The 27,440-nt window shown below is 33.3% G+C and overlaps 7 protein-coding genes across 21 annotated transcripts; 3 read left to right on the top strand and 4 right to left on the bottom strand.

The window, feature by feature from the left end:
• Positions 1 to 1,405: 1,405 nt before the first annotated feature.
• On the bottom strand, positions 1,406 to 5,844 carry LOC116430773 (transducin beta-like protein 3). The gene is made up of 15 exons (XM_031985339.2): positions 5,669 to 5,844; positions 5,444 to 5,495; positions 5,167 to 5,377; positions 4,577 to 4,751; positions 4,284 to 4,454; positions 4,016 to 4,197; positions 3,723 to 3,922; positions 3,449 to 3,652; positions 3,171 to 3,360; positions 2,981 to 3,099; positions 2,728 to 2,886; positions 2,483 to 2,648; positions 2,192 to 2,416; positions 1,859 to 1,986; positions 1,406 to 1,733 (listed from the first exon to the last, which is right to left on the bottom strand). The coding sequence occupies exons 1-15, from the start codon at positions 5,692 to 5,694 to the stop codon at positions 1,536 to 1,538; spliced, it is 2,406 nt and encodes an 801-aa protein (XP_031841199.2). The 5' UTR covers positions 5,695 to 5,844; the 3' UTR covers positions 1,406 to 1,535.
• Positions 5,845 to 6,359: 515 nt separating this feature from the next.
• Positions 6,360 to 9,965, top strand: LOC116430774 (pH-sensitive chloride channel 2). 6 transcript variants are annotated; one of them, XM_031985342.2, is made up of 10 exons: positions 6,391 to 6,518; positions 6,718 to 6,977; positions 7,872 to 8,061; positions 8,181 to 8,410; positions 8,508 to 8,590; positions 8,678 to 8,833; positions 8,919 to 9,074; positions 9,159 to 9,324; positions 9,407 to 9,593; positions 9,691 to 9,965. In XM_031985342.2, exons 3-10 carry the CDS (start codon positions 7,909 to 7,911, stop codon positions 9,952 to 9,954), a joined length of 1,395 nt encoding a protein of 464 aa, XP_031841202.2. In that variant the 5' UTR covers positions 6,391 to 6,518; positions 6,718 to 6,977; positions 7,872 to 7,908; the 3' UTR covers positions 9,955 to 9,965. The 6 variants fall into 6 exon arrangements, with proteins under 6 accessions (XP_031841201.2, XP_031841205.2, XP_031841202.2 ...); XM_031985341.2 differs by lacking the exon at positions 6,718 to 6,977 and having other exon boundaries at positions 6,360 to 6,518; XM_031985343.2 differs by lacking the exons at positions 6,391 to 6,518; positions 6,718 to 6,977 and adding an exon at positions 7,003 to 7,112.
• A 137-nt stretch (positions 9,966 to 10,102) lies between these two features.
• On the bottom strand, positions 10,103 to 14,625 carry Dic1 (Dicarboxylate carrier 1). 4 transcript variants are annotated; one of them, XM_031985347.2, is made up of 8 exons: positions 14,458 to 14,625; positions 13,852 to 13,968; positions 13,584 to 13,739; positions 13,350 to 13,516; positions 13,066 to 13,273; positions 12,809 to 12,889; positions 12,686 to 12,742; positions 10,103 to 11,471 (listed from the first exon to the last, which is right to left on the bottom strand). In XM_031985347.2, exons 2-8 carry the CDS (start codon positions 13,945 to 13,947, stop codon positions 11,358 to 11,360), a joined length of 879 nt encoding a protein of 292 aa, XP_031841207.1. In that variant the 5' UTR covers positions 13,948 to 13,968; positions 14,458 to 14,625; the 3' UTR covers positions 10,103 to 11,357. The 4 variants fall into 4 exon arrangements, with proteins under 4 accessions (XP_031841207.1, XP_031841209.1, XP_031841208.1 ...); XM_031985349.2 differs by having other exon boundaries at positions 13,852 to 13,958; positions 14,458 to 14,616; XM_031985348.2 differs by having other exon boundaries at positions 14,401 to 14,615.
• A 192-nt stretch (positions 14,626 to 14,817) lies between these two features.
• On the bottom strand, positions 14,818 to 17,212 carry Elp6 (Elongator complex protein 6). Of its 4 annotated transcripts, none has more exons than XM_076364733.1 (3): positions 16,822 to 17,212; positions 16,423 to 16,494; positions 14,818 to 16,272 (listed from the first exon to the last, which is right to left on the bottom strand). In XM_076364733.1, the coding sequence occupies exons 2-3, from the start codon at positions 16,433 to 16,435 to the stop codon at positions 15,455 to 15,457; spliced, it is 831 nt and encodes a 276-aa protein (XP_076220848.1). In that variant the 5' UTR covers positions 16,436 to 16,494; positions 16,822 to 17,212; the 3' UTR covers positions 14,818 to 15,454. The 4 variants fall into 4 exon arrangements, with proteins under 4 accessions (XP_076220848.1, XP_076220847.1, XP_076220846.1 ...); XM_076364732.1 differs by having other exon boundaries at positions 16,423 to 16,621; positions 16,822 to 17,206; XM_076364731.1 differs by having other exon boundaries at positions 16,423 to 16,718; positions 16,822 to 17,206.
• A 2,675-nt stretch (positions 17,213 to 19,887) lies between these two features.
• On the bottom strand, positions 19,888 to 23,609 carry mRpS7 (mitochondrial ribosomal protein S7). 3 transcript variants are annotated; one of them, XR_012998032.1, is made up of 6 exons: positions 22,589 to 22,899; positions 22,003 to 22,188; positions 21,696 to 21,927; positions 21,478 to 21,615; positions 21,127 to 21,292; positions 19,888 to 20,033 (listed from the first exon to the last, which is right to left on the bottom strand). XR_012998032.1 is itself a non-coding variant. In XM_076364736.1 (5 exons), exons 1-5 carry the CDS (start codon positions 23,472 to 23,474, stop codon positions 21,212 to 21,214), a joined length of 678 nt encoding a protein of 225 aa, XP_076220851.1. In that variant the 5' UTR covers positions 23,475 to 23,609; the 3' UTR covers positions 21,049 to 21,211. The 3 variants fall into 3 exon arrangements, 2 of the variants coding, with proteins under 2 accessions (XP_076220851.1, XP_076220850.1); XM_076364736.1 differs by lacking the exons at positions 19,888 to 20,033; positions 22,589 to 22,899 and adding an exon at positions 23,434 to 23,609 and having other exon boundaries at positions 21,049 to 21,292; XM_076364735.1 differs by lacking the exon at positions 19,888 to 20,033 and having other exon boundaries at positions 21,049 to 21,292.
• LOC143174236 (transmembrane protein 186-like) lies at positions 19,912 to 22,792 on the top strand. The gene is made up of 2 exons (XM_076364737.1): positions 19,912 to 20,402; positions 20,785 to 22,792. Exons 1-2 carry the CDS (start codon positions 20,159 to 20,161, stop codon positions 21,090 to 21,092), a joined length of 552 nt encoding a protein of 183 aa, XP_076220852.1. The 5' UTR covers positions 19,912 to 20,158; the 3' UTR covers positions 21,093 to 22,792.
• A 53-nt stretch (positions 23,610 to 23,662) lies between the features above and the next one.
• Positions 23,663 to 26,701, top strand: LOC116430733 (MAP kinase kinase 4). 2 transcript variants are annotated; one of them, XM_031985258.2, is made up of 9 exons: positions 23,663 to 23,811; positions 24,132 to 24,203; positions 24,475 to 24,595; positions 24,691 to 24,780; positions 24,906 to 25,083; positions 25,159 to 25,278; positions 25,448 to 25,747; positions 25,831 to 26,057; positions 26,144 to 26,701. In XM_031985258.2, exons 1-9 carry the CDS (start codon positions 23,769 to 23,771, stop codon positions 26,307 to 26,309), a joined length of 1,317 nt encoding a protein of 438 aa, XP_031841118.1. In that variant the 5' UTR covers positions 23,663 to 23,768; the 3' UTR covers positions 26,310 to 26,701. The 2 variants fall into 2 exon arrangements, with proteins under 2 accessions (XP_031841118.1, XP_031841119.1); XM_031985259.2 differs by having other exon boundaries at positions 25,448 to 25,516.
• Positions 26,702 to 27,440: the final 739 nt, after the last annotated feature.

Raw genomic sequence — 27,440 nt, forward strand, 5'->3', positions numbered from 1 at the left:
CAGAAATTGTAATGTTATTAGAATGCTTACAAACATGCTCCTACACTGCACACAACCGTGTGTGTGTACCCACGTACGTAAGTACACGTATAACGAAGTTACGCTCGATGCAGTGAAATCACGTCCGCGTGATGTCGGTGGCAGCTTGTCAGGGGCAAACTCAAAAATCGAGCATCTTCCCCATTCCTGTAATATGCGACACGCTAACTTACCATCTTGTAGATTTCATTTCTATTCCCATTCTATCGTTCAAACAGAACCATCCCGTCTTTTTTTATTTTCAACCATCAACATCATTTCAGAAACAGCACAACGTTCAACCGACCTACGAGAATTTAGCTGTTTAACAATATAGATATGTATTGCATGATAATATAATCCAGAGAACGAAATCGTTACTTATATTTCATTACTAATTAAACGAACGTTACGGATTTTACAAGTCCGAATCGGTGGATTGGAAAGACAGATACACTGACATATACGTTACAAGCATTTCTATTTATTTAATAACGAGAGAACGATAATTAGGAGCTACGCTTTATGTCATGATAATGCTCATATCGTAATTAACAATCTATGAAAACTTCTTTCTAATATATGGAATCAAATTGAGCGTCAATAACTTATTAATTACTACTCGAATCTGGTTCAAACTGCTAGTGAATAATGCCAAGCGTCTACCCTAATATCTTCAATCATAAATGTTCACAATTTGTTCCCATTAAGTGAGTAACTTTATTGTTTACTGGGCACCTGTCAAAAAATTCTAGTTTATCTACCGACATCGTCTCGGAAAATAATTAATAAATATTTAATGAGGCTGAAAATCCTAACGAAAGTGATATGGGATAGTAGGGGAAGGATCATTCTATGATTCTAAGTTACAAATGTTCATAAATGATTCGTGGTGGTCGAGTTATTAATGAATTCGCTGTTGTTTTCCACATCGATGTAGTGCTTTTAGTTCGTAGCGTCCACCGCTAGATGGCACCACTTAGTTTGCTATCCCGGAGACCTCCTCGGCCCTGATGCTTCGCGCGTACGCACCAGGGACCGATGAGTTGCTTTTTCCTAGGAGGTGGCTCGAGTGATACTACTTCTGTCCTTGTCGTACAGTATGTCCGTCCTTGTCTTACACATTGCGGGTATAGGGAGAAGCTTCGAAAACGCTCGTCCGCTAGATGGCGCTAGTGTCGCCCGCTTCTCCAATTCTTTCAAATGGACCTTAAGGCGCGCAAGTGGACCTTATTTGTATACCATAAATACAAAAGCTGAACGTAATTATTTACCCAAAGACTAAGGAATCGATTCGTTTTGTTAAATAATTTATTATTGTACACGTAACTACGATTTTACTTGTATGTATGTAACCGAATGGGCAGTTTATAATATTACATCTAATGCGTTTTAGCAAAAAAATTTTATTCGACTCTTACAGACGGTATAAATATAACAAAGAATATTAGTTGGTACGCTTCTATTTTGAAATTACAACATTTTCTTCTTTTAATGCACGTCTATCAGGCGCCATTTTAATATCTGGTTCCTGTAGATCCAATATGTGGTTTCATACGATTTATAGTGTACGTTAACAAATGCAGATTCTGCAACAACTTTGTAACCCTTGTATAATGTCGTTCGGTATATGGTATCACAGATTCCAATGTGACAACCGAGTTTCTATCAGATTTCTCATGTTCCCATTCTTCTATTAGAGCTTGTAGAACTACCTATTATAAACAAAGATTAAATATTATTATATACACAGTTGTACAGTTGTAATAATGAATGGTATATGGAATTTGGTCATTGTAAAGATACGTCTAATAGAATTTTTATTTAAAATAATATGTACCTGAGCTACTTGACAATTTTTGCTGTTGGTATTCCACGTAGTGGCACATTTAAACAGTTCTTCCTTATAAGAGGGTTTCAATTCGCCAATTGTTTGTGAAAGTTGAGAATAACTTTTAATTAAAATACCTGTTCAAAAGAATCAACTAATGTCTAAATTGAAGAATGGAAGGATTAACTATATTATCAACTAATGTCTACCATGAAATATTTTTATTCTCTGGCAATCTCCTTGGATTTACGTTCACTAAACTGCTATCTTTAGCACCTACTACTACAATTACGCAATCAAGGATCTTTATAAAAATAATAATAATATAAGCATGCGACTTACTTTCTACGATTTTTAATACTTGCAGGGGACGTTTCAATTTTAAACTTAAATTCAACGCAGAACTCAGCTTATTTGCTTGAAGTAAATTTGCCAACTCTTGTTCTTCGAGTGCAAGCTGTTTCATTTCTAATGCTGCTTTCTCTTTCTTTTCTTCGGTTATGTCTTTCCAAATAATTAACAGTGAATCGCTTCCACCACTAATTATATTTCTTTCGTCTTTGCTAACTATATTTCGGACACTATATTAATACAAGATACTTAAAGTTTCACATATATCGAATTAATACTAACCAGCTATTGTCCACACCCGGCTATCGTGCTCCTCTAGAGTACATAAACATTCGGAAGTTTTAATGCTCCAGATTTTCAAAAGACCATCGCCACTTGCCGTAATTAACTGCGTACCGCGTGTTAAAAATTCTGCTTTCAATACTGATGACTCATGGCCTTCTAGTGTCTATTATATTAAAATTATTACTGAAAATGCGCACATGTATTGCCCGTAATCACTATACTTATGGAAATTCAGAACTTACTTTTAAACAACAAAGTTCTGTCAGCGACCAAAGTTTTATTGTACAGTCCGCCGACGTCGTCAAAAGTACTTGATCTATCGGAGAAAATCTCACGCACCAAACGCCTCTCTTGTGACCGTGAAATACCCCTAGTAATTGTAGATCATTGGCTGACCATAGCTGCAGGATATCGTGAAAAAATATTCTTAAATGTACTATTACAACTCACAACAGAATATTATTTCTACACCTTTTTAAATTTTACTTATCGCACTTTTGCTGTTTTATCTTGCGACCCCGTTGCGATTAATTTGTCATTTGGCGACACAGTTACACTATTGATATCTTTTCGATGAGCTAATACAGTGTGAACTACATCCAGGGAATGTTTCTCTGCAATTATGAAATATTTGCTATGTCGTTTAAGTAAATGAAACAACAATATTCAAACCCATCATCTTTACCATCGAATTGGAAGTTTTCTGGTAAATTCCACAGCTTAAGGCATGAATCTTGACTAACAGAAGCGAAGAACTTGCAAGATGTTTGTGAAATTGCAATCGAACCAACGGACGCAGTATGCCTAATAGCCGATGCGAGGCGGGATACTTCGAAAGTTTCCTTATTCATGTACCACACGCAGATACTGTTATCCTGTAAATATATATATATACACATATAATCTTGTAATCTTATAGGATATGCGCCAGCCAAGTGCGCTATACAGACAGAAGAAACTCACCTTTGCCGATGAAAGAAATAGGTTGACATCAGCAGGTGTTGTCGCAAGAGATAGTACAATGTCCGTATGTCCACGCAACAACTTACAGTTCATACTTGATAGATCGTACAATTTTATATCCCAACTATTAGTAGCAACAGCTACGCGACTTCCATTTTCTCCAATGTATACAATATCTAAAATTTCATCACTGTAACCCACTAACTGTAAAAATGTTCAAGTTTTCTTAGTTACTACAAACGTTACGAATGTGTGTTAGAAAATAATAACATACCTGTTTAATGCACTCAAATGTTTCTAAAGAATAAATAATTATATTGTGATCGACAGTGACAACAGCAAAAGTATTACTATTCGTATTGTAAAGCAAATGTGTAATAGAAAGATTTTCTTCTTCTTTTGTTATCGACACGATAGAATTTTGTTGCGCGTATACTTGTCTTCCGGTTTTCATTTCCCAAATTTTCACAGTACCTACAGCAAATAAAATCATTAAGAATACAACACATACTTATTCACAATATTAGTAGAACTTGGTTTCTGTGATGTTACTAAAATTCCACAAACCTATTCTTCCCGCAGCAGCAACATAAATGGTATCATTTTCGAATTTGTTGGGAGGCACTGTCGGTAACGATACGTTTTTAGGTATAATAAATGCACCTTCTATTTCTTCGTAAACAGGTAAAACACGAATTGACGATTCAGCGAAAATATCCCATAAGATTAACACCTTATCCCTTCCCGAGCTACATAAAAACAGAGCGATTACACGTATATAAACAGAGCGCATTTCTTTGTAAATATAATATATTGTGTAATTTCATTGTATCACCTGATTAAGTAATCTCCACTATCGTGAAACGATAAAGATGTAATTTTACTGAAATGACCGGAGAGAGTAATTTCTTTTTTACCAGACGATATATTCCATCCATAAATTTTTAAATCTTCACCAGCGGCAAAGAGAAGATCTTTTTGAACGCACGGATGAAAGCCTAAAACACTGAAATTACGTCAATCGATATTATAATCCCTGAAAAGTTTAAAGGAATCTTCCGATGTAGGGGCTTTAATCTCCGTATCGTATTGTCGCGCTAAGCAAGACGGAGGTTTAAAATATCATACCTGATAACTCCTTGAGCTCCTCTCAGATTATGAATACAAGTGTGACGATGCAAGTCCCACAATTTAATAGTACCATCACTGCCCCCCGACGCCAATAAATTCTTCTCATTACAATAAGCAATACACGCTACAGGTCCATTGTGAATGGATTTCCACATTTTGATCAATTTATTCTCTGAAATAACAACGCACGGTTCATATTATCATGCGATGAGATATCTGAATAGAACCAATGTTTTCAATATTACAGAGACGCGGGAGAGTTTGAAAAACCTCGGCAAATCGGTTCATACGCGTGTGCGTGTTGCATACAAGTCTACTATGTAAAGGTTATAGGTGATTTTCAATGGAGACGATACACGCGACGATCAACTTAATTTCTATATTTTTCTTGTTGCATATTCTTCGTGCGATATTTGAAAATTGTTCCATTTCCAATTCCTTTACAGTACGTTTATAATAGATTGAACAGAATAAGGGCATCGAAAGTGCTCTTAAACTAAATTAAATCAGAAATGAATTTAGCTTACAGAATGGACGGGGCTGACAGAAACAAAAGGTTTCAACCATCTATCACATAGCGTAATTACCTTTCCAATTCCATAATTTGAAAAGACCACTTTTATGATGCGTTATTATATTCGCATCATTGTCACTCACGATAAACAAATTGATCGGATCCTCTTCTTTGTTACCACTTATTTCTTGCAAGCATGATATTATTGGTGTGCAATTTTTCAAAGATATAACAGAAACAGTGCCATGCTTCTGGCAAAATATGTATTCCCCATTGGTACTCCACTGTAACAGAAATATCTGTAATCTTTTATCCGAAGCATAAATGAAGGTAACACTCGAGTAACATACCTGAACAATTCCACCCGTGTAAAATGGTCCGTACCTCGATTGAACGGTATATCTGTAATTCAATAGGAACAAATAAACATGTATTTACTACCTGTACCGACTACAACGCGAAATATCTGACGTTCTCGAAAATAAATGAAAGAAAAGTTACGTTTTTCAAGTTGGATATTTCTAATGAATGAAAAGATGATTTTGAGGAGACAGTGAAATAGTTGAATAACTTACGCTTCCTTTAAAAGAACGTTACTCATTTTTCTGCAACTGTTATAAACACATTCTGGTAAGTTTCCTAACCGTTAAATCTCTCGATCGACGCACGTGTCCGGAATGAAAACAGCGTGAAACTAAATGCGAGTGTAGCTCTCGAAATATGGTATTTTCTTAACACGACGCGAACACCCTCTTCCGAGACGTGTTAATACTAGAGAACAATCAGTAGCGGGTATTTGAAAATTGTCCGTAATTCCAACTTATCGACGATGCGTCTCTCGCGTAAGCAATATTCGAACGATGAATGAAAATTGGAAGCTATCGTAGACGGATCGTAATCCGTAAATACGATGAGCCACCCGCTATAACAACTATGATCATAATTTTCCAGTAATTCTCTATTTATTGATCCTCTCTCTCTCTCTCTCTCCCTCTCTCTCTTTTCGATAATTTGGGAAACGTGGAAAAGCCAGAACATGTCGGTTGTTCTTTTCCCGTTGCAGATTCCTGCGAACAATAGTACAATTACCGGGAAAATGATGCGTCGAGTTTGCTAGAAACGAGCTACTTTCGGTATGGAACGGTATAATATTTAAAATGCTAATCTATAGTTGACTACAGCATGCATTTATTGTTTGTTCTACCGGCTTGTGTTCCCTATCATATGCAAACGCCTGAATGTCACATTGTAAAAGAATGGTGAGTGGGAGAAATAGCTGGGTAATGTCTGGTTTCCAGCGAATTAGTCTGAATTTGTTAGTGAAACGGTGACGATGGAACTCGAAACGCTTTCAAGGAGGAACAATCAAACGTTCCGAATTCTCCTTTATTTCATACAAATATTACACCTAACTTCATCTACGCTGTAAGTTACGTTCTTATTCGAAATCCACGTGACTCGTCGACGCTTCAAACTCTGTAACTAACACGACACACGTGACCTTTCAATAAGCATTGCAACTTTATTATAATTGTTCGTATTGCTCGAGAAAACAACATTGAATTCAATTGAAAAACAAAATGAAACTGCTTCTATAGAAAAATGAATCGACTTCTATTAATAGGTTACGCTCAATGAATAGTTTTAATCTGCTTATCGTTGGAAATAAGTTAATTTAACGATGGATATTTTTGTTCGAATGAACAATTGTTCAATGATATACTTGTATTTTGCGGAATAACGGCATTTCCCTGATACTGTTTCAAACGAAGCCGAAAGAGCACTACTGCTTCTGTATATGTACTATAGATGGAAAAAGGAAAGAGAATTCCGTTTTCTGTTATGATATACAATCCTAAGAAGATAACTCGTACAAACACCTGGGTATGTTTGATCGTATAAATTACTGTGTTTAGGTAGATAAGACGAAGATATTGAAATTAGTAGTCTCTTCTTATGGTTTTCAAACGAATGTGCACGTGATCGAACAAACATTCCGAGTATATAGTTTTCATATTGGTAATTTTATATTTACATATCGAATTTACATGTAGAAAATCGAGGCGCATCATTTCAATTGTCACGAGAAACGAAGAGTATTTGTCGATAAGCAACACGCAGCCCCTTAAAAACTGAATCGTAACGAAATTGCCAAAGTATTGTAGTATTTATTTCGCTCGTTTCTATCACTGTGTGTTGGGACTGGAACTACATGTATACTTATCAAATACCGCGTGTATACTTTCCGCGCCAAAAGCGAAAAGCGAAGAACGGAGAACGGATAGCATTTTCTTAACGCGCGATTAAATTCGCTGCAACGATTCCTCTCGAAATCTAAAATGCCCTAAAATGGAAATCAGCATCAAGACCATCGATGTTTCCGTAAATTCGGTTACTAGAATTTCAATCAACGCAGACCCGTGACAAACAGAGTCGACCGTTCAACGACATTTTCATTTCCTGCAGCCCTTGCATTACATAATGTATATGTATCTTGTTCTCGCCAACTGGAATACGATCGAGCAGATGATGATCTTTCGCGATGCGAACATTCGTGTGCACGGTATAAAGCGACTGCATAATTACCTCTATTCGGTAATGACTGAAACATTCATTCGGGACTGTTCTTTCGACGCGACGTGTTCTTTTAGATTAACGTTACCAGAGGTTAATCGGAGGCTTTGCAGGCCCGTGAAATTCAAACGTACCAACTACGTAACAAAGACGCTAGCACTATGTTCTAATTGTTTTAACATTGTTTGCATTTACCTTTCGTAGATTAGAAAGTTGTCCAAAGTTAAGCAGCAGTAATTCCATGACACAGACCGAACTGTTGCAAGAGTTAACGAACAATTGTCGTTACGATAAAATGGCTAGACCGTCGGGAGAAGCGAATGCCACAGACCCGATTAAAGTCTACACCAGAGCTTATATTTATACAATTAAATCGAACATGGCCAAGACATTGGTAATTTAAGTATAGTAATTGTTCATTTGTTCCTGAAAATAGCGTATAAACGGTACGATACAAATCTGCGCACGTACATCCATCGATCTATCTATCTATATTCAACACTGTGATTACAGCAATTCGATGTTCGCATGATACTGCAATTTCGATATTTGGACAGTAGATTAAAATTCTCAGATATCGCTCCGCATTTGAAGCAAGTATACGGCGGGCAATTTGTACACGATCTAATATGGACACCGACCGTTTACGTTGCCGACGAACGTAGCTCGGCTCTAATGGGGAACACCGTTAAAGATCTACTTGTTTCCATCGATCCGACAGGAACGATCATCTTGAACACCAGGTTTGTAACCGAGATCGAAAACGCGTTCCGTCTTTCAAACTTACTCGGTAAAGAACAACGCGCAATCTTCTTCTTCTCCGTTTCGTTATTGTCGCAGGTTACAAGTAACTCTGAATTGTGGTCTACGGCTGGAAAAATTCCCGTTCGACGTGCAAGAATGCCCGCTCATTTTTGAAAGCTGTACGATCTTATTGTTGTTGTACTACTACAATGTCAGCTATTTTACTCGACACTGTTCCTACGAATCAATGGAATTTTTCTCTGCAGGGACACACAATATGCATGACATGGTACTGCTTTGGGATCAAGAACCAATAGTACTTGCAGATGAATTGCATTTAACCGAATACAAGCTCGTCGACAAGTGGGTGAATACATCGGAAGTGTTTTACACCTCGTCGGAACAACATTACGGTCATTTCGGTACTCGCGCGTATACTTGTTCACTCAACTTTGCCCGACAACCGACAATCGTTTCGTTCAAAATACCCGATTTTTACGTCCACAGCCGGCAACTTCAGTTCAATTAGTATCACGTTCAAGCTCGCGCGTGAAATGGGATTCTTCATGATGGATTACTACATTCCGTCTATTCTAATAGTCGTGATTTCTTGGGTGTCCTTTTGGCTGCACATGGACGCGAGTCCGCCGCGAATAGTTTTAGGTAGTTTTCTGCCTTTTCGCTATACGCGTGTACACTTGTGTATATCGTGTACACGGTAACACACGGTCATTTATATTTTTCTAGGGACAAACACCATTCTGACGTTCATGACTCTTGCGTCGAAAGTCGAGAATTCTTTGCCAAAGGTTTCTTACATAAAAGCCAGTGAAATTTGGTTTTTAGGTTGCACCATATTTTTATTTGCAGCAATGGTTGAATTTGCTTTCGTCAATACAATTTACAGACGAAAGTACGCTATCCTTCTTCTATGTTGGATCTCACGTGTCTACATTACATGTCACGCGCCTAACAAACTCTGCATATTTCCGCAGGAAGAATGTGCCTTTGAAAAAGGTGAACAGCAAGTACATTTTGAAATCAACCTTGACACCGAAACTGGCGCGGAAGCAATTCCAAAAAAATGCTACGGGTTTAGAACGATCGCGTTCATGGTCGTCGCTCGATAACACAAACAGTATCGAGCAAGATTACTCTAGCCAAAATTACCTCACCGTCCACGTGAGTTGTTGCATGTGTCCCAGCTAATAGACACAATAATTTACACACCTGCATAGTACTTGTACGACTCTATTACTTTACTACTTTTCTATTACAGAGTTTCCCGAGCACGCTCAACATACCTTCCGTGAAAATTGATCAAGACAAAGATCAAGAATGTTCGGTCGGAAGCATCGTGACCGTGAATACTACACCGCCGCCGAAACCTTTCTCGAGAAGAGCAACGCTAGCTCAGTTACATAATTTCACAACAATGACTCCACAAGAAATTGCCCAATGGATCGACAGACGCAGCAGAATCGTATTTCCCATTGCTTTTATTATATTCAACATTTTCTATTGGTCTTTTATCTGGATTTAATAGATCGAATCATTGAAAAGTACAACAATTTCTCTCGCTAATCACACGTAACATCGAATATTTATGCAGCGATCGATCACTTTTAAATCCCAAGGATCAACGACTGTTCAGCTCGCCAGGCATAATAATCCATTAATTATACAGAGACTTGTATGCAATAGCAATTTTTATTAATTTTCATAAATTACAATAAATACATTTCTTTCAAAAACATTTATCGAAAATAAAATCAACGTGAAATACCCATCCAATACATTCTCTCATGAAAAATTGGTTAAAATTGTAAAAACATTTCTTTAAATATCATCTGATCAAGTGTATGCATGGAATTATGTACGTATATATACTTACATAAATATAGAATAGTAACAATTCGTGGAATGTATTATTTTGTACGACACTTATTCTTCGCTTAACTTACAGAAAGCCAGTAATCATTAAAATAACAACATCGATTTTCTTTTCGTGGAATAAGCTTTCAAATACGCACACATCTCTGATGGGATATGAAAGCCAGCACCTGAAGAATATCTCTCTCCTTGTTTCTGAACCAATCTCTTCGAACGTACAATATTTCTTGTCAGCATCGCTCTCTGCCGATAGGCGAGAAATATATTGAAATATACAAGAATGATCCAAGAAATCATTTTCTCTAGAAATGTATTTATACTCGACGAGGTTTAAGCCAAAACTCGGACTCGTAGCGCTCGCGCGCTTCGTTCCTTCAGGTACAAATTTTCAAATTCCACCGATAAATTATTCGCGACTTAAATCGCAAATACGTACATACGTATACGACGTATATTCGCAAGGCTGTTTAGACAAAATATAAACATCTTTCATTTACTAGTTCCTGTGTGTAGAACGATTAATTACGGAAACGTCTAACCGCTTCGCGGTAAGAGAGAAATCGAGTGTTTCCGAATTTTCAAAGTTCACAGGAATATTCTAATCCTAAAAACCCAATTTTCTACTAAACAATATAGTATAGCACACGTACATATTTATGTATGCATATGCATCTTTTTTACAATATATTATTATCACTACATTAAGATATTTCAGATATTTGAAAGTCATAAAGACAATCTTTATGTGCGAAACTTTACATAAACCGACGATTCACACTGACGACGAGTAATGCTCTAGTTTTTTCAAAGAAATCATTCATTTCTCGTCGTTACGTTTAAGCGTTATGCGTTAGTGTATAGGCGCGATTCGCTATATCAAGTTCAAGCTGGTACAAATCCGTATATACATCACGATAAACATATACGCGTAGCCATAATAATAATTTCAATGCAATATTTCTTGCAAATTTCTATCCAGAGTGTACCAAATACTCTTCTCTGACCGAACATACAAAAATACTCCATTTTGTCCATTAAGAAAATAATGAATATTTACGTTGTTGAGCTTTCAACTGGATAAAATCCAAAATTCGACCTCAATTGTTCCAAAAAGACAAAAGTGAGAATAGTCTGTGGAGCTAATCTGATAAATGCAGGTATATAACCCTAGAATAAGAAACATTAATAACTTTTTCAAATAAAATATCGTCTTGATCGTTCAGTTGCACACTCAAAATGAAAAGATCACAGTGTGTGTGTGCATAACGTTATGCGATTCGATCAACGTCTAGGATGTTGCATGAAAAAAAAAACAGATCAAGTAGTCTCTCCTCAGAGTCGGATTTTCGCCGATCTTTTGGCGTCTTAATACTCCTATTCCCAGTACTTTGTCGCGTTACCTAGCAGCGGGGATCAGAGACCTTTCGGAAAGAAGAAGAGGGATGAACGAAACAGACAGAACGGAAACGGGCGAATGTACCTCGTACCCAGTTCAACTTTATCGTACCTAGAATTTTCACAACATTCAAACTTCTTTAAACAGGCAGAGTTCGTCCAGCTAATTTCTACACAAGACTCTTTCACTTATCACAAAGAGTATGTCCTTTAAATATCACCAGTACATTCTGTAGATGTATAGGAAAATAATTACCAATTGCCATGGTACCTATGGAATTCAAATCACTGCAACTTTGCAATTTTCCGGAAATTTTATCCACACCGTAACATCTACAATTTCTACGCAAAGTGTTCAACTACAGAAGGAACAAATTTCTATGGTGACTTTACATGCCAACATTGCAAATACAATAAAAACAGAATACTAATACAAAGTTAAATCTTTCTCATACAAATTATTACAACAAAAACAGAAAGAGGTTTCGCTTAATTTCAAATGTTACGATCAGGAGATAATTAATAAATTACAATGAATTACTTGTTTAAGCTACCAAGTTTTAGATACTAAGGACCGCTCGTCAACTTGTCGTTTTTTTTCTTCTCTACTAGTTTTATATTTTAAACATTCTTTTCTAAACATACATGTTCGTCTAAACTATGATCTTTTCATGTAATTTAGTACACACTTGAATACAATATTTCCAGAAAGCATATGAAAAAGGGCCAACAAACACGCTCCGAAGCATTTAATATGCTTCTTTTCATTAAATAAACACAAGTAATACAAACAAGGAATGTGCCACGGTATTAAAAGACTATGTCGGTATAGCTTCTACAGTGCATATACCTATATATCGTAATTTCTACAGATTAGTATTCTCATACGGTAGTCTGTGAATTGGTGCCTTCAAATGTATACCAATAATGAATACTACAACTTAGGGAAACCAGTACAAGGGAATAAAAGTAAAAGCTAAACTTACTTTGAAGAATGCCATTGGTCCAAGCTTAGCAGTGTAGAAAAATAAATCCGCTATGCCCTAGAAAAGCCTTGTATATAGATCATTTATTATATCTAAACTTATCGAAATATGTATCAAATTTACCTTAAATTCTCCTGGTTTAGCGTTCATTGCACGAGTTTTTAATACATCTAATGGTTGCGTAAGCGTTGTGGCTATAGCGCCCTTGAATTTGAACAAAAATTTTATTAATAAATAATCATTCCAAGTGAATATACCTTCAAATAAAATATATATTCAAATAATCACTCTCGAGTCTTTCTAGAAAACAAGTTTCTTTCCTTGCATATTCACTTTGAAATCTCTCAGGTACCTAATTTCATGTATTCACATATACTTACTGCAAATACACTCGATAATATATGAGTAACAGGATTATCTTTAAAATAACCACTTTGCAACATCATAATTTTTATTTGATCATAGAAACTCAGTTGTCCAATGGTCATTAGGGCAGCCCTTAATGTTGCAGTGGAACAACCACTGAATAACTTAGGTACACCTTCTTGTTGAATTATACGTGCTACTCCATCTAAAGCATGCCTATAACTAAAATCAAATGGTACTTAATATTAACCGACAGAATTAATAATTAATTTACTTAGAGACACGTATACATTCTTACTTCCGTCTTAATTCTGGAGATAGTTTTATGTCATTTTGCATGCGCACATTAACTACGTCTCCTGGTGTTCCAAGGATTCCTCCGATAACACCGGAGAAGCCGGCCAGTAGTAATTTTTGATAAAATAACAACGAATGGCCAGGAGTTTCAAATTTTTGTTTACCAACCTACATTCATTAGATACATTAAAATGCTACAAACAAGCACATATATGCAAAGCATAAACAAATTTACTTCGTATGTTCCAAATCTCATAGTAGAATATGTAAGTTGACGAAGCAATGAAGCGCTAAGGCCATTGTATAGAGCTAAAATTCCTTGTTTCTGTATGATAGAGGTAGTCAATCGTATCGCAGATACCTTGCCCTCCTGTTGTGTTTGTAAATGGACCTACAAATTGATTTTTAAGATATTTAAATATAACGTATGTCCTTAGAAATAAATTATAAATAGTAACTCCTATGAAATAACACCAATTAATAGAGATCTAATAACAAAATACCTTTAACAAGTCCAAAGGGTGGGTAACACAAGCAGCACCTGCAGAAGAAATCCCCCCAAAATACCAACGTGACAATTTTTTTGTTTTATCTGCCATTGTTCAATGCTCTATATCCTCCTAATAAATATATATATATATATATATATTATATTAAATATATATTATTTATTTTATATATATAAAATATATATTTTTTATATATATATAAAAAAGAAGAAGAGAATTATTAGAGTTATTTTTCTGTTTTTATATGTGTCAATTATTAATAGTGATCAAATTAAAACATAGCATGTACAGTATAATATCACATAAATAATACAGCACAAAAGTATAAATAACATTATGTAAGTAACTAAATGCACTATACTGTTTTGAAAAAATTAGTGAATAAGGGTAATATAAAAATTTGGTAATGTCAAAATCATGCAGTATGTCGTAATTGAAAAGAATGACTTATTTCAATGTAAATAAGAAGAGCATCGAGTTATTATAAAGATATTACACGTATATTTTATAAAAATTAATGATAAGAACAATACGCATACTTACAAATGTTTTAAATTAATAACCAGAAAATATAAATATGCTGAGAACGATCAAACTTACGGAATTCCATAGATATAATGCGATATTTGGATCATTGTTGGTCAGTTAACACATTTGTATGAAGTTTCATCATCATCTGACGAAAAACACATGATTTAATTAACTCTGGAGACCACGAAGGCGCACGCATCAGCTGATGGCCACGTGTTAATATCGCCTCTTTTCGTCAAGGATAGAACTATGTACCCTATGTAATATGGTACTCACTTACGTACTTACCTACTTATTATTGACATACTTGCTTTTGCAAATGATTTGCAAGTTAACAACGTCATATGCAGGTCACTTTGAAATTATCGCCAAGATCGCTTATTGATGAACACATTCAAAAACAATATGTACAATCTGTCTGTGTGATAAAATCTATTGTTGTATTTTCGACAATATTCATCGTACATTAAAATGTTTCTATTTCTTTTCTTTTTCTTTTAAATTCAAACAACACACGAATAACAAGATTTTACAATTTTTACAATTTTTTTTATTAACGTAAAATGTATTTATATTTATGTTCATACAATTACAATGAATACGAATATGTTATATACACGTTTAAAATTACTCTAAAATAAAAAGTACCTCTACAAATACTCTGTATATTTGCAAGACTTTGAGATAATTCTGTATTTCATAATGGGTATTTACAAGTATATAACATCGTAAGAAATACGTTCCAGTAACAACAAGCGGGAAAATCGGGCGCGTGGGTAATACTTAAATCTAAATATTTGTATATGTATATAAGTGTATTTATGCGACCTTATTGTTTATAAACCAAATTCGAAATATGATAAAATGATAGTCGAATTGAAAGACTGTTAATGTCTTTTAAAAAGAAATATTTTAATAAACTCATAAGGGTATGCAAATGAATATATACTTATTATTTATGATCTCTTAAAAAGACATTTTATTTATGTTTTATTTATATTTTATTTTATATATATATATTATATATATATATTTTATATATATATATTAAATGAAACTAATATAATTAATGTCCAGGTGAATAAATTTTAACCTGACGATCCAATAACTTATACATGTATTTTGATATTTCAGACCATTTGTGTTCGTTCCTAATGCGATCTACTCTCCAATTAATTGTTATTTTTCCAGATACATCATTGGATTGTCCTGTTTTAAAAGAATCAATTTTAACAAATAAATGAGCCATATGTTTCAAAATATGTACACTTCTATTGGCAATGGAGTTCTGTAGTTCACATTTGTACGTATGTATTGCGATACAAAGCTGAGATGCAATGTCGTGTTCAATAAGCGATCTTAAGAATCTTACATAAGACATGGAGTCTTTCAAAGTAAATCCTAAATTATAAAGATGACCCAAATCATCAATGATAATTATCACGTGTTTATGAGATTTTTTCATTTTGTGATATTCATCTGTTATTGTACCAAACAAACTATCATTTATATCATTACTAACATTATAAGTTACATTAACATCAGTTCCTTGCATATCATATGTCCTTTCATCATTTCTGCTTCGCATCTTAGATTCTATAATTTTCATTGGTTCTATAACACGAACCTTACCTTCTGCTCTTAAAACTGTAAGATTATAACCAAATTTCATACCCACATTATGATAATGATGAAAGGTATTATGAAAAAGTGCAAAGCAAATTCCATAATTTCTATTCAACGCATCGAGAATAACCGAATTCAACACAAAATTTGCATTGCTGTTGTGTCGTTCTTCGATTAAAATTAATTTTCCATCCACATTTACTTTATCAATGCCAAGTATGTTACATACCGGATCCATTTTACTATCAACGACAAGCACTAAAAACGAAAAAGTAGGCATTTGCGTTTCAGAAATTTTAAAACTGACATTTCAAAGCACATTTACATAAATACATTGGTTTATTAGGAAAAGAAACCTATTTCCATTACATGATACGTTAACTTTAATGTTTTCACAAATTTAAATACCCTTTCCAATCATTCGTATCGGTTCCTTCTTAAAATTATTATTGCTTCATTGTTTCCGTAACGACGTGATTTCTGCGAATAAGCAAGCGTTTCAGAGTTAAAGGATTCCACTTTATTGTAAATCAATTTTCAACTGTTCTTTTTTATAAATGAAAAATCCCTTCATTTTATACAACCATTTTTACACAATATCCATCCACTATGTAAACAGAAATCCAGGTATATTAAATTTATGAAATGTGTAATTAAAGTATTAAAACCGATGGAATCTCTATCTTTCGTAGATTTGTCGTTCACTGTCACATAAACATTCGAAATAATAATCACGTGACGTATTACGATTTAATCAGCACTGAACATAACGCGAGATATTTTTCTTAAAATTTTGAAAATACATACACTTTCGTTGGATCAGCGATAAACTGATATTATTTTAAATTTATAGCGACGAATTGTTTCACCACGTGTTCGAGCTTGCACGAGGTTATTGTACTTATTGCGACTCGATTGTAATGATTATCTGTGGGAACGTACACTGAAATTCCGACAGGTGAATTAGGCAAGTCGATGGACTTCTTTTCAATCAAGCACTAGTCACAGTTCGATTACATCTTTTCTCGTCTCATTTGCGATACTAATTTGCTATTCGTCGGTACGGTTCCATAGAACGAATCAAAACCATAGACAAAATCCCTAGCGAGAGACCCCTCTTGCCTCTGTGCTATCGCCGGGCTCGTCACGACAACAACGCGGAATAACTCGTGATTATTATTGTAACGCTATCCTGTGAGAATGCCGTTCCGTTATCAATGTTCATAATTTAGAAGGGAAATACGAATAATTTAGCGAGAACATTATAGGCGGAGTATATTATCGTAAAACACAGAACATTATGTGTTTCTCTAGGTTTCCCGCGCTTTCTTTCGGCACATGCGTATGGAATCGTTCACGCATTAACCGGATATCACCCCCACAGGCCTACCCCGGACAAGAGTGAACTCCTCTACTATTGGGCCAAAGAGACTCGGAAGGAAAAAACAGGACCAAGGAAGAGATTTACAACGTGATTTGTAAACTTAGAAATAAAATAGAAATCGTAACGGTTCTAAATCAAAAGTATTAGATTTATTTCACGCGCCGCGAACAGAGTACCTTGGTGCTCCACGGGTACCTTACCCACGTTAAATTTCCCTAAAATTTCCCTAACCGCGAACGGCACACGATAATCTACCAGAAAGTGATTGAGAAACATGGCAACCACTAGTGGACAGTCGCCTACTTTATCCACTGTATCTACATGTAGGAGACACCGTCCTCTTGGAAGTCAAGCCAGAGAAATCGTGTATAATGTACACGCATATTTGACAGAGAATAAAAAGAAATTTCATTTAGAATATAATGTTCTAGAATCTACATCAGATGCTACCGGTGTTTCACGTTCAACTGTAAATAGAATTGTAAGAGAAAGAAAGAAGTCTGTTACAGGTGAAGACTCCACCTTTCCTTTCGCTCCGAAACAAAGAGGTGGTCAGAATAAAATTGAATTCAGCCCTTTTGTCGAAGGAGCCATAAGGAGGAAAATACACGAATTCTATCTTGTTAGAAAAGAATACCCATCTGTAAACAATGTTCTGAATGCTTTGCGCGAAGATGGTACCGTGACTTGTAGTAGAGAATCTCTTCGCTTGAAAATCAGAGATCTTGGATTTGAATGGAATTATATAAATGATCAATCCAATAGAAAATTGTTAACTGAAAATTCAGAAATAGTGTTGTGGAGACGACAATTCTTGCAGGCTATAAAACAATTCAGACAAAGCAAAAGAGTTATCGTATACTTTGGTACAACTTATTGGCATACGTTACATATTACGACCAAATGCAGGCAATCGGCTGAAGAAATTTCCAAAGGAAAAAAGGTCATTATTGTTCGTGGTGGAGGAGAAATGGGATTTATACTTAATAGTTTATTATTGTTCAAATCAAAGACACCTATGGAGAATCAACATAGCAACATAAATAATAGTCATTTTATGAAGTGGGTCGAGGAACTTGTAGTACCAAATTTACCAGCAAGTTCAGTGGTTATTGTGGATAATACACCATACCATACTTTAGATGAAAACATTAAGTCAAAACTTATGAAGAACATCAAAGTGAAGTTATCTCCAAAAGATTCGAGTTTCGATAAGCTTCTTCAAAGCCACGGACACGAAGTATTAAGACTCCCACCTTATCATCCAGACCTAAATCCAATAGAATTGGTTTGGGGTGATATTAAAAATAAGGTGGACAAAGAATGTTTATCCGCCAAGTTGAAAGAGAACAAGGACTTTCTTTTGAACTGTTTTTATCAAATTGCCGTTGAAAAGTGGAAAGTTTATTGTACACATGTACAAAAAATAGAAGATGAATATTTACAACACCATGAATTAATGGATGGAAGCATACACAGCTTCATTGCACAAGTAAGGGAAAGTACATTGTTAGATGAAAGTTCCGAGAATGAGTGAGAACCAAGTGAAAAAGATTTATAATATTTGTATATGCAAGCTATAAATAAAAGATTTAATCTTGTATAATAAATAATACTCACTAAAAAGCCTAGAACATCATTTTTGTTTCTAAATGATGAATGAGGTAAAAAAAGGAATTGTTTTAAAAGCTTTTCATATAATGTTTATAAAAGAAAAGTATTCTTTTGTTCTTGTTCAAACGAGCATTTTATATTAGAATTTAAATTCTAAATTCTTTTATGCGTTTCTACACATGAAGAAAATGAAAATTATTGGAATCTTAGATGCTTTATTTGCATATTATTTCACTTTTGATAGCTTACACACTTTTCACTATTAAATTACTTATTCAATTAAGGATTGTTCTTTATCGATATCACAGATGTATTATCTAGTCTCATTAAATATCAAGTATATTTTACATTCTTTTTAATAAATGCAATTATGACATAAAAAGTTCTGGACTGATTAATAGAGTTTTCAAGTTTGAACGAATAACATACATTTCAGCTGGTTGTACCGTACAGAGTTAAACAAAAAATAACAGAGTTTGAATACTTATTTGTTCAAAACTATCATACATTGACATCATTATATTAATATTATTAAGCAATAATTAATAATCGAACGTTTCCAGAGTGTCCGTAAATAAAAACCCCTCTGTCTTTCAGGTTGTGATTTATGTATTTATGTATTATAGGTTATCTTAAAACTATAAACACTCATAAATAAATAAAACTGAACAAAATACCGTCATTCGCAACATAACATTTCCTTATGCAAATCATTGTGACTTTACGATCAGTTTTATTAGAAATAAAGTAAAGTTAATAAAATAAATATTGTATAAAGATGAATAAAATTTACACTTATCCTCGCACGTGCCGTAAATACCGATAGACAGCAATGCCACGCAAAGTTCCATGGAATAGGCTTGAAAAGAGCGATATCAGCGCTTTCTGGTGTTATAATTGATTAAGCTGCCTAATAGCCTCAAAGTTTGTTAAAAGCACACAGACGAGGTATCGTCTGTGGTAAAAGTACTCAAATACTGTCGATTATGCTTCATTAACTTGCCATTGTACCTAAAGGCGCCTATAAATAGAATTTAATAATAATTTGCATTTGTACATAAAATATATTTTATACATACAAAATGATACAATCTTGCACATATAAGAGAGATTCAACTTCACGAACGATTAATAAATCGGTTATTAATGAGTAAATATTGTAGTCCAGTCTCACATAACAAGAGGACTTACTCTACAGAAATAAATAATCCAACGAAATTTCCTGGTTACGATGTAATCTATACTTTTCCATACATTAGAAAGTTTTCCGTTTTAAACAAAGCAAAGCGTAATTTAACCGTTTTCACTGGAGTAAGCACATTAACATCTCTATGTTTACAATTATCAGATTTCATTCCAACCAATGAGTGCTTGTTAATTACAGGAATTGGTGAGTGTTTATAATGAAATTCTATTTAATTCTTCTGTAGGATTTGAATTATTTTAATTAAATACAAAAATAAAGTAAAGGCGAAAAAATTAACATTCTACATGCATTCAAACTATACTCATAATTTTATTTTAAGCTTGTGTCAAATTAATTAGGTATTCGATATCTTGAAGAAGTAACTGAAATATAAAGTACTTGTAAACTGACTGTTTATATGACAATACTATGTTGTTCTTTTGCTATGCTTTAATATTTTTTATAAAAAAAATTTAGTGATTCAACTTTGAAGAGATATATTTCAAATTCTACAAAAAGCATAAAAGCATTTGCATTAAAGCATTTATTGTTTTATACGTATTACTTTTTATATTATATGTTTTAGGTTGCACTTTGACTACTATGTTTCATGTTCTTACCTTTATGTGCAACAATATCATTGGATTTGTATATTTTAAAAAAGAGGATAAAACAATAATATTATCATATTCTAATTATTGGGGTAAAAGGATCAATTTCAGAACTGACATTCAAAATGTTTCACCTCTTTCAGAAACTCCTTTAAATGTTTGTTCTTACATGTACAGAATAGTGAATATTAAATCATGTAAAGAGAAATTGAAATTAAGTTTGCCATATGGACGAATAGTTAAAGGAGATCATTTTTCAAATATATTTAATGTACACAACTAATTCATGATATTCACATGTATAACTATATTCTTACTTTATAAATGAACGATGGTATGAACATTGACTCTATTTTTGGTATGAATGTGTAACTTGTAAGATTATCGCAGCTCTTTTCCCATTTACATCCATCTAAAATGTGCATAAGCACGATTTGCTTCACAAAGTTTATGTAAGTCGTGCTTCCTTTTAATAACTCGACCCTGAAATGCAAACCATGAAAAAGAAATACGTTGTACATCTTATGTTTACCTTGTAAGCAAGGAGAACCTATGTACAAACTATGTGACCTGTGATTCCCAAACTTAACCAATGATTCCTTCCACAGAATGTAATCGATCAAATGTTTTATATTATATTACATTATGAATATCATACACATAAATACCTTATTATTAGCAGCATCAATCATTTCTTTTGCTAACGATACAGGATATCTAAGATTATCGTCCTTATCTCGAGCAATTTGAATTAACCAATTCATTGCTAGAAATCTAGATCTTTCAACGGTAAGTGGTACTGGAACCTACAGGTAATTGGAATGTTTGTTCAGTATTACATAAAAGACTTTAATCCGAAAGAATTTAAATAAAAATATGTTTGTACCTGGTAAAAAATTCCACCTTTCTTGATCTTTTTTATTTCTAATATAGGTGTACAATTTTCTACAGCACGATGAAAAATTTGTTTTGGGTCCAAAAGAATAAATTGTTTCTCTTCAGGGGAAGCTGCATTGTAACGTTGTAATTGTAACATTTTAATATTTTCAAATGTACTTTCCAATAATTTTCTAGATAATACCTTATTGCCATGACGCATAAGATAGTTTAAGAATTTGCTAATAATCAAAGATGATGCATGTTTCAATGACTGAAATTGATTTTTTTTTTTAAGTAAAGATTAAATTGCATACTTGATAGCTGTATCATAAAATTCTGACGATGTGTCGGAAGTAAGAGCTGCTTTAACAGGTGTATGATGTATATTTTTTTCTTTTTCGTTTTGAAAAATCTCGTCTTGTTCGTCTTTTCTATAAATTGGTTTTATATAACTAGATGGATATAGACTGTAATGTTGCCAAATATTTGTTGGAATATATCTAAAAAAATAAATAAATAGCATTATACATTATATATTATCCATATAATCCTTTCTATTTCAAACACTTATTGACATCAATAAGTAATTATTGAAGCCATTTCTTAATTGTTTTTGTTATAATGCATATCAGATACTTGTAAGGTCATAATTAATAAATTTATTATTATTATGTGTTAATCTTTATCACTAATTGTCTCAAGTATACAAATTCAATTGTATGAGTTCTGCGTGTTGGACTAATTGTTGCATTTTGTAATTAAAAGTAATCAAGTATTATAAATTAAGGTTATGTTAAAACGTGTATACTATACAGTTAAGAATATATAAACGAGAATATCGAACGAAATAATATAAATTTGTGAAATCTTCAAAATATTTTGTAAAATTCTCAAGATTACCTTTTTACATTGTGCAACAGTAATGTATTAAGTGATTTTGTTAAAGCCATTTCTGTATACTGTACAATGTACACTATATATTCACTTTAACAACAGACAATAACGTCAAAACAACAATGGTTTTATTTGTCATATGATCGATTCTATACGACTTTTTTAATTTTTCCTTTTTTTTTTATGTATTCATCGACTGCACGAAGAAGATCGTAAATAAGTGGGAATTGTAATAGTTGATTGCTAAATTTTAGTGATACACGTCGAATTATCGATTGGAAACTTGCTTTTTTTTGAATGACAATTATCAATAGTTCAACTAAAGTTTTCAGTATATTTGAATTAGCATATTGAAAAATATAAATAAGTAAATGAACATATAAATAAAGGTGATCAATTTTGATTAACATCAAAGAATATTTGTTCTAGAAAATTTGGAAAACTATATGTATCCAATATATCGTAATATAAACCTTTCATTTCACTTCTTGTATTTTAAATTATTTCACAAAACAGAACTTAATATTTAAAAGGATTTAATCGCATCTTTGTACGAATAAAGACAAAAATGTACAAAATATATCGTTTGTTATTCATAGATATTGCAATCGAAAAAAAATGATTATAAATCTATATATTTTTATTCATTTAATGTTCCTAAAGTCTGTGGAAAGTACTTAAGTACATATGAAATGAAAATAAATTAATAATAATGTTAAATATTCTATTTATTATTAATGTACGAATATTTAACAGCGGATAGATAAATTGATTTCCGAAATCTTAATGTATATTTAATGTGTAATTTAAACTTATCATAATCTTTCGTTTATACGGTGTGTGGTGCGTACATATCATACAAGTACCCACATAGAGACGCAGAATAGATCATACGCACACTCCGTTACAGCCGTCACTATATAACTGATCACGACAAGTTTATGGTGACGTGCACTTTCATTTTTATGACAGAAAGTTGATTAACTGTTAAATATAAGTAATTAGAAGTAATAACAAACTAGAAGTTTTGTGTATTGTTTATCAAAAAATAAAACTGCACAAATGGTGCGCTTGCAGCAGAATACATATGCTACATTGTTAATATCTTGCAGAAAGGTCTCCTAAGAGAGGAGTGCCTTTAATAAGAGGTTCCTTCTTTCTTAGTTAGATACTGAGGATCTTAAACATGACTGATAATCGTGAAAATTTCTCAATTCCAACAAATCAAAGTAAGTGACAAGACTAGCTAAATTAATAGTAAATATAATATTTATTTTGTTACATAACCTAAATATTATTTTATTGTTAAGAAGTCATATAATTTAGTTATACATAAATATGTGTGTGTGTGTGGTATTTATCTTACATACACATAGTAATATATGTATATACATATGTATATATCATATATATATATATGTATATATATATGTACATATACGTACATATATGTATATACATATATACATATATTTCTTTATACATGTATATATATATATTATTAAATAATATTATAGTTTTTAATAATACCACTATCTTTAATATTTAGGTTCCAGCAGATCGTTTAATTCTTTACGTTTGGAATTTGGACCTATCAGTGACGTTCATAATGAAATGTCAGGTATAATATATGTATTCGATTAATTAAATAACATACGTATGAAACATGAATTTATATGGATTTTGGCATTATTTAATGTTATTAACTTCTTATGGGAACAAGGTCATTTATTATTTTACAATTTGCAATTTTAAGTTTGAAAGATGACAACTGGAATTTGGTTTTTTTGTATGTATTTTATACAGTGGATAAAAAATATATATGACATTATAATAAAAAAGACGTTTGTTATATTACAGAATAATTTTATATTTATGCTTATTTGTTGTAGCGGAAAAACGAAGACAGTTGAAATGTAGTTTCCAAATACAAGGAAGCGAGATGACGTTAATTAACTCAACAAATTCTTCCCTTTCCAATTCGAGTGGGGCTACAGCAGCATGCCCACCTATGTAAGATGTATATCAAAAGAAAGATAAAAAAAGTCGTTGTATTTGAATTTTTAAATAATATTTCTTAACGCGTTTTATCATTATATTTAATTTAGATCTTTTCGTCCGAGTTTGCCTTTGTCTTTGCCAAAACTGCCATTAAGACCACGTTCTACAGTTCCAGCAGATCTTCCTGATAAAGCGAGGTGATTAAATTAATCGAGTATAATTTGATTGTATCGTTAAGTATTATTTTTGTTGTAATTGTCAAATATTTTGTCTTATTTATGCGTGTATTAATAAGATAAATTGGGATATATATACATCATAGGGATAAATTACGAATGTGTCAGTCCATGCAAAGTACTGGAAAATTACAGCTATCACCGAATGTGATATATGATTTCACAAGCGAAGATCTCCAAGATTTAGGAGAAATAGGACGAGGAGGTTTTGGCACTGTAAATAAGATGATTCATAGGATAAGCGACACTGTTATGGCTGTGAAGGTATACAACTTCATTTTATAATATCAAATCCAATCTCGTTCGCGAACTTCAACTTAAACCGAAACTTAATTACAGAGAATTCGTTCTACAGTGGATGAAAGGGAACAAAAGCAACTACTAATGGATTTAGAAGTTGTCATGAAATCCAATGAATGTCCATGCATCGTGCAGTTTTATGGAGCTTTATTTAAAGAAGTAAATTTATAAATATCCTTAAATGTTAGTTAATTTAAACGTGACGTCGAAATTGATTAGTCAACTGACGGAAGCGATAAATATTTCAAACAAGATCCGATAGTGTATTGCGGATAATACACTGTGTATAATCGAATTCTTTTCTCATGTCGTGTTGTATTCTGTCCAGGGTGACTGTTGGATTTGTATGGAACTGATGGATACTTCGTTGGATATATTTTATAAATTTATTCATGAGGTACTGAAAGATAGAATACCAGAGCGTATTTTAGGAAAAATTACTGTTGCTACAGTAAAAGCACTCAATTACCTCAAGGAAAAGTTGAGAATAATTCATAGAGATGTAAAACCTAGCAATATTCTATTAGACCGACATGGTAATATAAAACTCTGTGACTTTGGTATATCAGGGCAATTAGTAGATTCTATTGCGCGTACTCGAGATGCTGGATGCAGGCCTTACATGGCTGTATGTAAAGTAACAAATTAAATGGTCGATAGCTTACGAGTACACCGAACAAGTTCTTTTCTTAAATAGTTGTTATCTTTCAGCCAGAAAGGATAGATCCTCAACGTGCAAGGGGTTACGATGTAAGGAGTGACGTGTGGTCATTGGGAATTACGTTAATGGAAATTGCTACAGGTTATTTTCCATACCCGAAATGGAATTCGGTATTCGAGCAGCTTTATCAAGTGGTTCAAGGTGACCCACCAAGGTTATCACCTAATGAAAATGGAAACCATTTTACCATGGATTTCGTGAACTTTGTAAACACATGGTAAATTATTTTCACACGTACTACTTGTGTATCTGTTGGAAACGATCGTGAGTATCGTTTAATAATTCCTCTTATTATTCCTAAAGTTTAATTAAAGAAGAGACGCAGCGGCCAAAATACAACAAATTATTAGAACATCCTTTTATCAGAAAAGCTGAGGAAGATACAGTGGATGTTGCTGCATACATAAGTGGTGTTCTCGACAACATGGTTCTCAGGGGTTTGACGCCGTTTACCACTAATCGACATTGAACATTGAAATTGAAATCATGGGAATATACACATTTGTACCTTAATTTCTATTATTTTTGAAATTTTAAATTGATTATTGTAAATGAGCAGGTCATTTGCACTTTGGTCTAGCATAGATAGTAAAATTAATCGACATCGATCATTGTTGATAATAAATAATTTTGTGTAGAATCATATAGTGTGGTGTTGCAGAGTCCTTACATACATAAAATTAGAAACATTTTAACGGCGAATTTATTACGTAATACATAGAGGGAAATTCTAAATTGAATTTTTCTTTGAGATTACGACGAGAAGCACTCGTGTCTATTGCCCGCTTTATATTAGAAATCCTGAGAATAAGAATGGTGTAACCCCAAAGGGTGATATTCAATACATGAAATAACAAATTATCTGATTAAATTATTTGGATTTATAGCTTGCTCTCTCTCTCTCTCTCTCTCTCTCTCTCTCTCTCTCTCTCTCTCTCTCTCTCTCTCTCTCTCTCTCTCTCTCTCTCTCTCTCACACACACACACACACACACACACACACACACACACACACACACACACACACACACACACAACACACGCACGCACGCACAACACACACACGCACGCACGCGCGCGCGCTTCTCTTCACGTTTCCATACACAGTCTCCAGAATTCAATCGATATTTCTAGCTAAAATTTCAAATTTACTTTTCCTTTGAATAAACAACGGGAACATTTACAACAGTAAATTCTACATACACGTTACTAAACAGGTATAGTTAGTATCATTATTTTACTTTTGTTTGTTCATTTTGAATAATAATATTACCCTTGCTTGATCCTGTTTCGGAGTAATTCCGATGTATTCCATGTGCGAATACTGTTACCTCGAACTTGTAAATTAATCGTCGCTGAACAATTTTCTTCCTTATAAAAAATACTATACGTCCAACTATATTTGTGTTACTCGTAACGGATACTTTACGGCGTGTATAATGAATCGTTGTACGGGTTAAAATGAAATGAATTGTACTTTCAATGTTAATTCAAAGAGGAACCAAGTAGATCTGAGCAGCCTGTTTTAATAAATATAAAATGCAGACTAAAATATATGTCTAATGCTTGCTGTACTCGAGCAGGTACGTATCGTCTCGTAT

The sequence above is a fragment of the Nomia melanderi genome, chromosome 2 (assembly GCF_051020985.1).
Source record: "Nomia melanderi isolate GNS246 chromosome 2, iyNomMela1, whole genome shotgun sequence".
NCBI lineage: Eukaryota > Metazoa > Arthropoda > Insecta > Hymenoptera > Halictidae > Nomia > Nomia melanderi.